This window comes from Micrasema longulum, unplaced genomic scaffold, assembly GCF_059751315.1.
Source record: "Micrasema longulum isolate JH-2025_06_02 unplaced genomic scaffold, ASM5975131v1 h1tg000210l, whole genome shotgun sequence".
Classification (NCBI taxonomy): domain Eukaryota; kingdom Metazoa; phylum Arthropoda; class Insecta; order Trichoptera; family Brachycentridae; genus Micrasema; species Micrasema longulum.
In genome coordinates this window covers 737,360-752,597 of record NW_028277415.1, presented here as the reverse complement: position 1 = coordinate 752,597, position 15,238 = coordinate 737,360, and the positions used below count along the sequence as shown (strand labels likewise).

General features: G+C 30.3%; 1 protein-coding gene across 1 annotated transcript in view; it reads right to left on the bottom strand.

Moving 5' to 3' along the window:
• Vps13 (vacuolar protein sorting 13C) overlaps positions 1 to 15,238 on the bottom strand; it is a 68,065-nt gene that overhangs the window by 51,902 nt on the left and 925 nt on the right. The window contains exons 2-14 of the mRNA XM_088243395.1: positions 14,336 to 14,422; positions 9,036 to 9,233; positions 7,511 to 7,734; positions 7,099 to 7,237; positions 6,822 to 7,020; positions 6,451 to 6,739; positions 5,884 to 5,995; positions 5,533 to 5,770; positions 4,127 to 4,260; positions 3,256 to 3,379; positions 2,075 to 2,227; positions 1,710 to 1,887; positions 27 to 220 (exon numbers count right to left, since the gene is read on the bottom strand). Coding sequence (XP_088099521.1) covers positions 27 to 220; positions 1,710 to 1,887; positions 2,075 to 2,227; positions 3,256 to 3,379; positions 4,127 to 4,260; positions 5,533 to 5,770; positions 5,884 to 5,995; positions 6,451 to 6,739; positions 6,822 to 7,020; positions 7,099 to 7,237; positions 7,511 to 7,734; positions 9,036 to 9,233; positions 14,336 to 14,422 — 2,269 coding nt within the window. The remainder of the gene's footprint in view (positions 1 to 26; positions 221 to 1,709; positions 1,888 to 2,074; positions 2,228 to 3,255; positions 3,380 to 4,126; positions 4,261 to 5,532; positions 5,771 to 5,883; positions 5,996 to 6,450; positions 6,740 to 6,821; positions 7,021 to 7,098; positions 7,238 to 7,510; positions 7,735 to 9,035; positions 9,234 to 14,335; positions 14,423 to 15,238) is intronic.

Sequence of the window (15,238 nt, the reverse complement as noted above, 5' to 3'; positions counted from 1 at the left end):
GAAAAACTTTCATAATAATAATTAACCTGTCTTCGGATACATTAATTCCGATGAGTGGTAGGTGTCCGGCAATTTTAATTTTTGGAAGTCTGGGATCATCGGTTATCAGGCACTTGTCAATCTCAATCTTGAGAGTTGTCGGTTGCAGCAGGTGAAGAGGAGTAGCTGTAGTCTGCATCAAACTATTTTTCCAATCTTCACCCTTGTCAGCTATTACCACCTAATAGGGACAAGTAGATATCCTTTAACATACATCTTTAAGATGCAAACAAATTAAATATCTGACAAAGACGATAAGCAGTTTAATAACGTCGAGAAAGATAAATATTGCAAATAATATCTTTAAAATAATAATATATTTTAAAGAATCATTTGCATTCTTATGGCTAACCTAAATATGTTTATATATATCAATTTGGTTGCCATTTTCAATTACTCGTAAATAGCTGTTAAAAAAATAAGGGTATCAAGTTAAACTAAAGTGAGGAATTTGGGCACGGGGTCCTCAACACTACTATTAAACCACAACCTGACAATTTTGTTCTGCAAGTTCTAGAACCAACTATCACATGCACTCGCCTATCCCTAGGCTCCATAGATATGGCAATCAGTATGAGGACAAGGCTGATATATTTGGTTCTGGACTTGATAGTTATAAAACGAGTCTGATTTCTTTTTTTCTCTCTCAATATTATTCTTAAACTTTTCTTTATATTTAAAAATGTTTTTCCTTTTTTTGTTTTTTCATATTTATGTATTTATTTCGTTAATATTTTTGGTTGCTAATGTGTATTTACCTACTTGTTACTATTGTTATAGTTATGCAATTTTATAATTTTTTGTTATGTTTTTATACATGTATTTTATTTATTTTTTCATATTTATGTTCCATATATGTTAAAAGGCAATTTATGCCGTTTATGTAAAATAAATTAAATAAATAAATAAATAAATATAGCAAACTGTCTACAAATAATTTGGATTAATATTTATAAGAACACAAGTTTCAGAAATACTCATCGGGTGTAAATATAAACAAGACATTTTGGTAGCAGAGATTTTTAAACTGTTTTTACATAATTTTTAGGTGCAAAATCCAAAACAGTTTTTAGATTGCCTAGACGAAGCAGTGTAAATCATGAAGATGTTATTATGTATGTGGCGAATACACTTTTTAAAAAAGTAGAAAAACTATTTCTGACTTTGTGAATGCCGAGATGCCATGATTAAAAAAAAAAGATGAATGTCAAAAATTCACACAAAATGATAGCACAACTTTGCTTATGAAAATTCAATTGTGAAACAACCAGGTGCTGAGGTAGAGTACGGGCAAGGCAGAAGTTTATGATGGGGGGGGTTATGCAGGAATATACAAGTCAGAATTAACAGTCAATGGGCAGTTAGTAAGTTGAACTAGCAAATTACATCTTAATTTTAGGAAGAAAACAAAAATTTTAGCTTTTAAAAACATCCTACTTTTCTTATTTTTGCCTTTTATCAATACTAAAATATCAACACATTAAAAATATCTAAATTCCACTTTCAAGTCTTTATTTTTTTTTTAAATTTTGATGGGCTGTGTAGTATAACCATCTACTCGTATATTCAGAATTCTCAGTTAAAAATATCAAATTAAATTTACCCTTTTTTATATTACATGTACATATTTGAAAAATATAATTTGATAGTTGAACACAGCAAAAACTAACCTGTATTTCTGTAAATTCCAGGTTAAATTTATCATACGCATGTTTAATGGCTTCCTTGAATATTTCATCATCATCTGCACCGTCTTTGAAGAGTTGGTGAACATTAAGTGAATTCTCAGATCTTGGGGCAGACATTATCTTGATAGCACCAAAGTTGACGATTGCGCAAGCTTCATTCCTATAAAATTTCCGTATGCTTTTACATATAATTTATAATAAATCAAATTGTAATTTAATAAAAGAGTTTCTAATTCATCAGCCCAGTTCTATTATTTTTAGTAGCTTTCTTTCATTTGTATAATCTCAAACATTATTTAGTATTGAACACATATAAACATTTTAAATAAGGTGAGATGAATATTTACATGGTGTATATTCCACTATGGGGCATAATCAAATAAGATGAACAGATCACAATATCTATATCAACAACTGTATGCTGACTGACAGCATACTGGAGACCCAAGGAGGATTGTTCCTTCAAATTAGACAGCCTACTTTCCGCAGCGGCTTGCAATCTAAAACAAAATATTGCATTCATTAAATATAAAATTGTGGTTTATGTAAAAAAAATAAACTATCAAACATAACACACAAATCGACTTTATATAACAGATATAGAGAACATATTTGAAAATGAAATTTGAAAGTATAGCCATTTACAGGGATTATGACCAGTTACACTCTGCGTAACATTCTACAAACAAACAACAAACAATGTACAAACATTTGGACGCACTCAAAATACTGTTTTCAAAACATCGTTTTCCTCCTAATATTTCGAGGTTTGCAATTTTTACTAACTATAAAAAAACTTTACTTTGTATTATATTAAATCAATTATATTTTGAAATACCAAAAGAGTAATTGATAATAATCGTAAGCAGAAGTTAATATGAATCATACTACAATCTAAGATAGCTAGCAACTACAGCTTTTGTTTAATATAGCTATATATATTTTTTAATATCTATGCATGAGAATGAGGAAGTTCAGTGCTATGGGAAATTGGGTATAAAAAATGTTTTCTTACGTACGGTAAAAATTTAAGCATTAAATTGTACAGCGAAGTCTCTTGAACATGTATGAAAAAAATGTTTCAATAAAAACGAAATACTTTAAACGACATCATTAGTTCTTCCCACCGATGATAGGGTGCTGTGATAGATTTCGGGTTTACGGGAAGCCAACTGACAAATCAGCAGAACTCATCGAAGAGAACTTGTGACATCACACGTGCAGTAATTTCAGAATTACAAAACTTAAAAAAATGACAGCGCTGATAATACAATACATAAAATTATTTTTTTTGCCATTTCATAGTCTATTAACGAATATTAAAAAAAAACGTTTTCCACATTGTAAGAAAAAACCCTTTCCGATGAAATGAAATCTGACTTTAGAAATGAAATTTAAGAGATTAGATAAATGTAAACCATTCTTTTTAATAATTTTATAAAATACCGAAGACATATTTAGATATTTACGGTTCTTTTGAATGGAAAATCAATATTTAGAATATAAACACAAGTTAGACTACACTTACTGACTCAAAGCTGAGGATTCTGCAGGAGGTTTGAAGACTTCAACTATTTTAATGATAGTCTGAGCATCGTATACCATCTGAAGAGGTTGGGCTGACACCTTAACACGCTGCCCGCATTTGCCATCTAAATATAACAAGTAATGATTAAAAAGAAAAAATAACCATATCATACTCTTTTCGTGGTTTCAAAATACTCTTAAAACATTTTAGAGAAAAAAAATTCAACCACAGAATAAAATATTAAAATATAAATCTGTACCTTAGAGGATAAAACACAGGAGTCCACTTTTTGACGTTTTGAAGTTAAAAATGCAGAAATTATCGCAATAAGCTATTTTAGGTGTGAATAAATTACCTGACTGACTAGTAACAAGCAATAAAATATATTTATCACTGTTAAATGCTTAAAATCAAGAAAACATGTTTGAAGGATAATAATTTTTGAAGCGTAAAAACAATATATGATTTATTTAATATTTCAGAAATTTTGAGATCTCACTGTTGCCAAATTTTTTTGTGACTTAAATAATGTAATTAAAAAAAATATGTATATATTAGTCCATACATATTATTCAAAAATCTTAGCATACTTAGCTTAACTATAGCTAAAAAAAAAACTTGAAATACATTACCAATATAACTACAAGAAAATGATAGAATGTTGTTTTTTTTTTTCTAGAAATAGCAAAGCAAACTCTCCGGACAGCAAAAAAATTATGTGATATTTTTCTTTTGACTTTTAATTTAATGTCATTTATGGCTTTGTATCTGATTAATAAAGATCAACAAAAGGCTCCCATTAAAATTTTGCTATTCTAAAATCACCACAAACTGGAAACTGGAGTTTACTGTATTGAAAAGATTTTTTTACCAAGAGGATTGGTTTCGAACAGGACATCCAAAAGACTTGTTCCAGGAGTGATCTGTTTGGATGTCACAAGATGAGGAGTCATTCCTTTCTGTTCAACTCCTGATACAGTAAACTCTTGCATTCTTACTACTACCCTAAAATAAAAGATAAACAAACTATGAGTATTAAATTTTAATGACATAATTATTAATAGATTCTGATAAATTTTCATCAGCAAAAAAAATGATAAAAAGATGAGCAATTAAAATTTAAACATGGTAATGCTTCGTTTTATGTTTTTAAAACGGCATTTATGTATAGTTTAAAGGGTTTAGTACGACTTTCGACGGTGCATCAGGTGAAAAAATATGTACTTAGATACAAAAGCTTCTTTATCATTCATCATCGTTCCCTTTCCGCACATAATGGTGCATAGGGCACTGCATCGGTACACCAATCGCAGCGTATCTTGATCATTTTTGTTACATGAAGGTGAGATGATCAGTCTTACGCTTCAGGTACCAGTCCAGGGACTATGAAATATTCTAGTATGAAAACACCCTTTTAAATAAATATTACATATCAACCATGTCGGGAATCGAACCCGAGACCTCTTGCATGACAGGCTAACGCGCTGACCATTACACCACCGACTGATCATTACTATATGAAATAACGATGGTCATACATAATATTAACTTGCTGGGTACAACAATAAATAGTGACTTAAATTTATAATAGTGTGTCACCAAAATTGGAACCTAATTGATCTAACAAATAGATTCATAATAGTGGCATTGTTTCTGTGTTTGGTAATCAGATGAAAGTATCACATTGTTATTAAATCAATCAAATAATACACAAGTAGTGTTGATAGAAATGCTCCTCACCGCTGGCTTAAAATTTAATCGATTGCTAAACTTATTATTTTTCAAGAATATTTGAATAAATTAACATTTATATTAAATAAGTGCACTGCGATTTAAAATTATTTTAATAATTAATAACCATCAGCTAACCAGACAACTGTACTTTTTTTCTCCAGGGTAGATAAAAATCATATATAATTACTATTTTAACTACCAAGCATGGAGGTTCAATTTGAAATCAATATTTAATGAGGGAAATTATTAGTACATATAGCTGCTTAATTAAAAAATATTTTTAACAACAAAATCAGTCATTTAATTATGAAAACTCACATACATGTATAATATTATGATACTTTAGTTTGTGACACTGAAAGGCATTGTCGAAATAAATGTTGAAAGTTTGATTCTTGTCATAAGCAAGGATATATAAAAGAGGTTTCACTGATTATATTTTATAAATACCTCCCTTCATTTCTTATTTAAATAAGCCAAGATTTGGGCTTTGTAGAGATTATCTTTATTCTAAATTTAAGTAATAAGTTGAGCAGTTTATACCTTACGGCATTAGCGCTTGGTCTCTGTTCGAAAGAGGCCTGAACATGGTTTAACCTGGAAGTGACAACGTCATTAACATCATCCGTGACATTAAGTACAAGACAGCCTAGTGTAAAGTGACACTCGGTAGCCACAAACTCTATAGGCAAATGGGTAGGAGCACTGTTTTCTTGATAGTCAATAGCTTGGTAAAGTTTCGACTTTTCATCGGGAGTCATTGCTTTTTCAAACTGTTTCACTGAAAAATACAAAATTTAAATTCCTATATATATGCAGGCAAGAGCGTATCTTATTTTACATAAAACTATAATAAGTCTGCTATTTCGTTTAAATTCTGAGGATTAAACTTACTTATATTAGTAGATTCTGACAGTTCATCGTCTTTTTTGTCTGCTCCTCCCCACCAACTGAACCATCCTTTTTTCTTATTTGCTTCTTCTTTAGCTTTTCCTAGCCTCTCAACCTTGTTAATAAAAAAAAAACACAAAATTCTATGAGACATCATAAACAAATTAGTAATACAAGCATAACTCACAAAATTATATTTATTACAAAAGTTTTTTTTTCTTCATAAAATACATTTCACTTGGCATGTATATTCACCCTACAAAAGGTCCCATTAAAGTCTCCTCATTAATATACATATAGTAAAAGCTCTAGATCTTTTTTTAATTATTTAACTTCTTGTGCATACATATTTGTACATTTATTTATTTTCAATTTTTTGTTTACATTTTTTATTACATAATATATCATTACATTATCATTTTATTACATAAGCGGGCTAATTCCCAAATGGCAATTTCCGCAAACAACCATTAAAATAAAAAGTGATATTTTTATAATTTAATTAAAATTATCAATACGTGTATTAATTGAGAGCCGTAGTACTATAAGCTTTTATATGTAGTAACTTACTTCCATTTCTATTCTTTGACGGATGACCACTAAATTAAATAAATCCAATGTTTTTTCACAGTCGTTGAGAAGGGACACCAAATCAGTGGGCACTTTGTTAGTGGGGGTTTGTAATTTGGTTTGGTACGCAACGGCATACCTCTTGCACGTCTCACGGTGAAAAGAAATATGATTCCAATCCCAATTCCTTCTTCTTCTCTTGACTTCACCCTCTAAAATGCATGTATAAGCGAACTTCCACCATTCTTTATAATGGTTTTTGTATGTGTTTAAGAACGGGCGATATTTTCTGAAAAAGTGACGTAGCATAAAAAATACTGAGTTTTTATATCACATGTCATGAAAATTGTTTTATTATTTAATTTCACTACCTGTAGGGTAATCCTTTGGTCATTCTATCCATTGAGTCAGCTAACATCATAACATCTTGATATTGTTTCTTTGTTATTCCTATAGCCAATTGGTCCATATCTAAATTAAGTACTACTTTGGGAATAACAAATTTTGGGGAATCTTGTTCCGGTTTTGGATTGAGTTTAAGTTTAGAAGAGGCATTAATTGGACCCAAAACTGCAGAAAAATACACAATTGAAAATTATTGATAACCAACACGTATTTTGTTAAAAATCAGTAGTAAAAATTACTTACTGTATTTATAATTAGAAGGTTTGACTGATTTAGTAGCAATTTCAGACATAAATTTACTCAACATTTCAGCACGAGGTAAATTGGAATATAAGGGAGAATCAGGGTTCCAATACATGGCTAATCCTTCTAGATCTAATACCTTGAAAGAAAATCATTAGAATAGATTAGAAAGCGTACATAATATGCTTTTTTGTTTATAAATTTGTATTTGTTTTGATGATGAGGTAGTTACCTCTCTGATGCTGGTTACTTAAAGTAGTTTATACAAATTTATCAACAAAAATGTGTTGAATTTCATACTACAATGTGATTTTTTTAAAAAGTTAATAATACACAAAGCACTTCAAATTCTATGGCCATGAACCTGTCCTGTGTAATAGTTTTTTAGTTACTATCCACATATTGTACTCACCTTATAAATTTTCGTAACCGCTTGCTCGACAACGGCTTTTCTCCATTGGTCATCCATGGTATTAACAGAGAGATTGTGAAGTGTGATACCGAGGGAGAATGGTGACCCAGGGTGTGTTATTTTATCTTCATAACGGACATGAATATCCTTTATATTCAATTGAACATTTTTTATTATCTGAGTTACGAGTTTTTCAACAAAGGAATCATCAACTTTTGGATGATCTGTAAAAAAGAACCATGGATGAATTTAAAACAAATCATCAAAGCACAATTCACTATATTTTTATCATCAACAATAAATATAATACACATTTCATAAATATTTATAACTTCTTTTAAAAGCTACGCCAAGACAAACATTTTAAAAATCAGTGTTAAATATTCACCAACTAAAACCTGGCCAGCAGCCATATTTTTACCATCTGCTTAGTATTAGATATAATGAGTATTATGGTAAAAAGAACATATTTATTAATTACCTTTACAAATGCAGTTACTCATTTTTTATTATATTTATAATATTTCTTAACAGTAGCATAGGCGGCCTTTGGTGTGAAGGCTAAGACATTTACCTCTCACACGGAGGGTTCCAGGTTCGATTCCTGGTGAGATTGCAAAAATTAATTGTGATTTTGTCAAACCTAGGTGTTCTGTAGTGTAATTCACCGCTGTAATTTCGCCTTCTGGCCGATTTTGGCCACAAAGTTTTATGGGTATTTTTAAAGATATTTCAAAAAAGCTTAGAAAATAATAAAAATAAATGACAAACAAACAAACCATCGTGCCATTTCTCCATAAGGGTAGGCAGAGAGGAAAGAATGCCATATCGCTCTGTCTTTGCATACAGATCTCGCTTCCTCTACATTCATACATCTTCACGTACACGAGCACCAATTATTTTGGCTTTTGACATGTCTATCTTCAAATATTTCTTGGATATTGTCATGCCATGTCTTTCTCTATGGTCTTCATCTATTTCTGCATCCATCAACATTCGCCTCGTAAATCTGTTTAGCAGTCCTTTTGCTGTCAGTTTGCTCTACATGTTTTACCACACATTCACCTGAGAGATTGCATTTCAACAGCATTAAGCCTACTTTCATTCCGTTTTTTCCAACTATACTTTGAATACTTCGTTCCCATACATCAGGGTCGGCACCAGAACTCCATTGTAAACTGCTAATTTTGCCTCTTGCGACAAACATTTATTTGCTAAGGTTGATTTAAGTGCACCATTCACTCAGTTTCCGGCACTCACCCTCCTTTCAATATCTTTATCAGTCATTCCATCCCTAGTAAACATACTTCCCAGATACACTATGATACATATGAAATTAAATGGCTCCTTGAAAATCACAATTTGAAAGTATGAGTTTTATAATTCCGTTGCCAAACTGTATTTCTGAGATATGAATTTTCAATTGTGCAATATTAAAAAAATATATGTACATGCATTATGTACATACTTACCATGTGCTTCTTCAACTACAATATCCTCAATATACAAGTGTGTTAGTATTTACCTTTTGCTGCCTCTCTCTTCTTGGCCTCCTCCACTCTCTGCAACTCGCTCTGTTTACTGAAGAGGAGGTTACGGTCTTCCTTTTCAGGATCATATTTTACTTCTTGATTCGGAGCAACCAGCAAAAACAACCTCTCAACGGAGGCTTCCACAGAAGCCCCATAAAGATTCTTCCATGGGATTTTAAGGACCAACTTTCCTGAAGGATAAAATATAAACAACATTTTATTATATGTCGAAGTGATAACATAGTTAGCAAGATCCCAATTAATTATGAACTATATTTAAAATATCCAAGCAACACAGCAAAGCGAAAGATTTGCAAAGGCTAACTAATTTAAACCAAATGTGTACAAGATCCTGTGTAGTTTTAAATAAAAATATAAAAATACTATGTTACATTATTATTGCTTATAGTCTGTCATTGGCTGGTTTAAGTGACATCTTTACACACTGTAATATTCACCATTCTGCCTATATTTGAACATTAATATTTCTTCAATTTTTCCATCTGTAATTTTTGTGAAGTTAAAGAGCTGAAGCCTTTGTTGATACGGGAAAGAATCATCTAACTGAATTATTTCACCTTACATACTGGGCATCGCCCGAAAATATTTTTTAATTTTTATACTATTACTACTACTACTACTACTACCATCACGCCATTTCTCCGTAGGGGTAGGCAGAGAGAATGGACCGCCACACACGTCTATCTTGGCATACATTCCTAGCTTCTTCCACATTCATACATCTTGTCACACATGCCCTTCGGTTCTGTCTGCTTTTGACATGACCAGACCTTAGATTTTGGTTTATCTGATCATGCCACATCTTCCTTGGTCGTCCTCGTCTCACGTTGCCGTATTTTTGGACCAGCTGGTTTAATCAACAATATTTTGAGTTTGTCCAAATGTTTGCAGATAATAACTGGATTTCACCCTCTGGGGAGTAAAGATTAAGATGCTGAACACTTCAGAGAACAGAATCCCTATATTTTAATATTCCTTTCTCTAAAATATTTTCCTAAAAATTTTTCTCTAGTTTATAAAAATAAAACTTATTAATGTTTATAAAAATATTGTAATCCATATACCTACAATAAATTTATAAAAAAATACTTTATTGAGTTTGAAAATAAATTAGAGTTCCCAAAATATAAACCATAAAATACCACAAACACAGTGTGAAGAAAATATTAATCAGAATATTCAAGATGCTATAATATGTAAAGAGGAAAGAAACAGTGTTGATTTCAAATGGTTGATTGTAAGTATTTAGGTCTAAAAAGTAACGAAAAATTCATACTGGCAATTCTCTTCTTCGACATTTTCTAAACATTACACAATTTTATGTAAACATCGTTGACCTATTAATACACATAGTCGCGTCATATAGGTATTGAATTGAAGAGTAAAATATTTTTTAAAAAAGCAGTGACATGACAACGAACCTATAGTTGCAGAGTTTGTTTGTTTAATTTATTAAATTATTTTTAATCATTCTTAAATTTATTTTATAATTTTCATATGTATAAAATGTATATCGACAGTGGAAAGGAAAAAGTTGCCGGTACAGGAATACATCAGCTCCCAGGACCGGAACAATGGAATTAATATTGCAGATGAAACAACATTTAAAATCAATATTTCAATGTCGTACTAAATATTTTTAATTTTCTCTCAAATTCAATAAAAAATAGTGGCACAAATCGCAAAATATGCCATTTCTATTTCTTAAGGCTGTAGTCTGATAAAACGCACGCAAAATGAGGAAATCATATGATTTTGGCATTTTAAAACAAATGTTTTTTCAATCGCGCGATAATAAAAAAACATAAATTAGATAAAAACAATAATTTTTAAAGGTATTTCTGTTGATATACTTAAAAGTTTTATGTAACGAAAATATAATTACTTTTAGACCGGCAGATTACGCCATTTCAAATTCAGACTAAACTTAGGTATCTGGGATCTCAAAAAAGACTAAGTATTGAACTTAAATTTGCTGTCATAATTTGAAGATAATAAATTGAACATGAAAGTGGCCGAAGCAAAATTTTAATTTATTGTTTTTGAAAAGAAATACAAGCATTTTTAATCACATACATTTTCCTTTATTTCTACGTAAAATTATGCCTTCGGTAATACTTATATAAAATATTTTAGATGAAATCTTTTTTTATAGAATTGTATTATCTTTTATTTAAAAAAGAAGATAATTCTGGTTGTAATATTTAATTTATAACAATATCTTATTAACATTTTTATGACCTTCATACCTGCCCTTATCGGTACCAGTACAATCTGATTTTTCAACAATGTCGATTGGTCACAAATTTCAACATTGTCAATAAGTCACAAATTTCAAAAAACTACCAAAAGCAATTTGATTATTTTTTCTCAATCCCCATTAGTTAGATTTTTTATGGACAAACAATCGAAACTGCATATCAGTCGACATGGTGAAGTTGTGGTTAATTGTAAAGATTAATAATTTTAATAAGACTTAAAGTTTTTGAAAAAACCAGAGTAAGAAAAGTTAGTAAAAAAAACATTACAAATAAAAAATATGATAATCAAGCTGGTCCTAGTAGCATTGTATTAGTTCTTATAATTAATAACTCTAAAAAGAAATGTTTAATTTAATGAAAATAGCAATTGAATTTAGAGGCCTGCCCTTTTTGAAAGATGGCAGCCCTAGGTGTAACATGTACATTATACAGGGCTGGTATTCCGTATTTACAGTGCGCTATAACATGTATTTAGTACGTAAAAACGCACTTTACTGCGCTATAATTGTGTTTGTTATACCAGCCTAGGAGTACTTTATAATATTTCATAAGCCGGTAGCTAGAGAGCCCCTTGTTATATTAATGTAAGTAGTAACTTTAAATACAAATTATTTTATTTATTATTATTTTGTTTTTAAATCAATGCAAGTAATTTATAAGTCTATTCAGTATTTTTTTAAATATTTATGTACAAAAAGAAATCAAGAATGATAATTTTAACGAGACAATATCATCTACGTGGATTACATCATTTGACCTCTGACTTGAAATTCAATACCGCTGTTTCAGCCATTTCTACAATCAACTTTAATTATCACCTCACACATACCTTAACAATAACTAACACCTAAGTGAATATTATTTTGTTATCACTCATAAGAATGTGCATGAACAAAGTGGGTCTATTAAAAGCATAGAAAAGTAAGCCACATAAAATTACAGAATAAATATGGCATTGTTTCATGAGAAGATCTTTTCATGTATTTTAATTATTTTTATTTTTAAGTAAGCAATAAATTACGATGAAACGATATTAATAATTAATTAACAATAATTTAATTTTTAATTTTTGAAATATTTTTTCTTGCGTCGACAAACGGTACATATGGCGTTTTGGCGCCAAACTTGTACGAAATGTTTATTAGAAGCGCAGTCAGCAGTTATAACGCGTGATGTCAAAATGAGGTGATACCAACTGCAAGCTGTTTTATATGTGGTCATTTTCAAAAACGGAAATTACAAATGAAAAATTGATTTCATTACATTGATATTTATATCATTAGAATTATAAAAATCAGTTCTAAATATATTTTTTATTTTTAATGTTATTCCTGACTTGTGAAAATACCCAATTAGATTGGAAATTTTGTTTTTAAAAAAATGTGTGGTTGTTCTGTGCTGTAATGCACCATTGTGATCTTGGTCTTGGTCCGTTTTTAAAAAAAAACATAATCATAGTTTATAATTATTTATTACACAAAAAAAGATTTTTCACAGATGGAGGGTTCCGGGTTCTAATCTAGGAAAAAACACATAAAAATCTTAACCCTGGGTCTTTTGTGATGTAATTCACTACTAAAACGAGGCTTCCTGGCCTGTTGTATGGCAAAAATTAATTAATATAATTTATTAAATCTTCAACTTAACTCGTTGATTGTGTAAATGAATCATGGAATTGAACACAAGTACTTGCAGGTTTATTTTGATTAATATAAGGTAAAAACATTTTACTTTAATAAATTCTATTTGAATGCACATCTAACATATATTTGAACATATTATATGAAATAAAAGATTAAGTAAAATAATATGTACAGGCAACTTCTTGCTACAATAATAATTATAATCTACAAACATATTAGCTTTGTAGCATGTTAATGCTTATCTGGATGAATATTTCAAGGGATACTTTTAGATGGAAATGTAAAACTAGATCAGAGCTCTGAGGTTCTACTTACCTACTCTACAACAACTTTATTTCTATTTTAAAGCAGAGCTACCTGTTTATTAGTTGATAAAGTAAAAATTCAAAGATTAGAGTACAGATTCACAAACTTCACTTTTATATGGTTTCGAAATAACAAGATGGGTTTTCAATTATTTTTTAAACATTTAATCTCTTACCACATACAGAGCCATATCTGGCTTGAAGTATAAAAGTGGATATGTATTTTGTCTCTGTTCTCAAGAAAGCTATCGCGTAAGCATGGTTTAAGTGCATGAAGTGCCAAATACGGCCAATTATATTTTGGGTTTTTAATGCATGTAAGGCTATATATTTATTTTAGGCCGATTTATTTTACTTTACAATTTGAAAAAAAAAAACGTAAATCATTTTAATACCCGTATGCAGAGACAAACCTTAAGGTGAGGAGAGTACATTCTATTGTCTTCACCTTCGGGTTATTCTCTGCATTTAAAATTAGAATGTACTTTCCTCACCTTAAGTTTTGTCTCTGCATACGGGTATTAGTCTCCTCAATAAAACATTATTTTTTCAAATCATAAAAAAAGCCCATGCGGTTTGGGGTTAACAATGCATAATAATATTATAATAGTCAGCCACGTGGTGTAGTAGTCAGCGCATTTGCCTACCATGCAAGGTCCAGAGGTCTCGAGTTCGATTCCTGACATGGTTGACATGAAGTATTTATTTAAAAAAATTTTTTTTTTACTCTAGAACATTTCATAGTTCCTGGACTGGCACCTGAAGCATAAGACTGATCATTTTACCTTAATCCAACAAAAATTATCAAGATACGCTGCAATTGGTTTACCAATGCAGTGCCCTATGCACCATAATGTGCGGAAAGGTAATGATGATGATGATGATAGTATTATTACACACTCATTTTTAGACTTTCCTACACCCCTTGCATTAATTTAAAACTTATGTTCTAACAGTGAGGAAACCCCAGTGAGGTCACATTATTTTTATTATTAACTATAGTTTGTAAGCAAAAAATTATTTGTTTTATATATAAAACAAATAAATAAACATCTGAACTTACCTAAGTGACCGAAAATTGTTTGCACAGGTAAATCCAAGTCATCCAAGGCATTTTGCTTGAGAACCAAATTTTCCAAAACAACATCACCTGTAAAAAAAAACAAAGTATTCAATTGTGCAGTTAATACAGTTTTCAATGCAGTAAAAAAATTGCAAAACTATCCGATAGAAAACATAAATATTAAGATATGATATATAAATAAAAATATATTTGTAATTGTGACTAAAAAACAAATGACGCTATCTCCATAGTAAGTGAAACAGAGTAAATCAACCTATCATCGGCTGGTAAAAGTGGTCATTTTACATACTGTGTGACATTCTAATGTTTAAACATCCACATTTCCTCAACTCTTCCAAATTAATTGATACGGGTAAGATTCATTTGGCTAAATTATTTCACCTACTAGGCAAGTCCTGAACTCATCATTTTCTATGTAGAGTTGTGAATATAATTACCACTCCTTTTTATCCTTGATTTCAAAATTATCTACCACAAAGGAAACTTTCTGAGAATATAATAAATTATTAGTCCTTGGTCCTTTTAATAACGCATTATTTTTCCGCAGTCAATTTCCCTTTTTTATTTATAAATTTTCCTTTGTGGCATAATCCATCTTCTTTAGGATGAATTGCCTATATTTAAAAGTAAGTTAAGCATATACAGTAGAACTCCGTTTATCCAAACTCCAGTCATTCGGATTGTCAAATATCCGGATCTTTATCAGGAAATGAAAAATAAAAAAGAGGTTATAATAATTAGCCATAAGCTCGAAAACGAGTTTCTCCATCAAAGCAATCAACTTTGCTGGACATGTTTAAGTTAGTTTTCAGCGTGATTCCAATTCGCTGTATTATTTCAAACACAATAAAAAAGTGACGTTACAGTAAATTTTGCATTTTC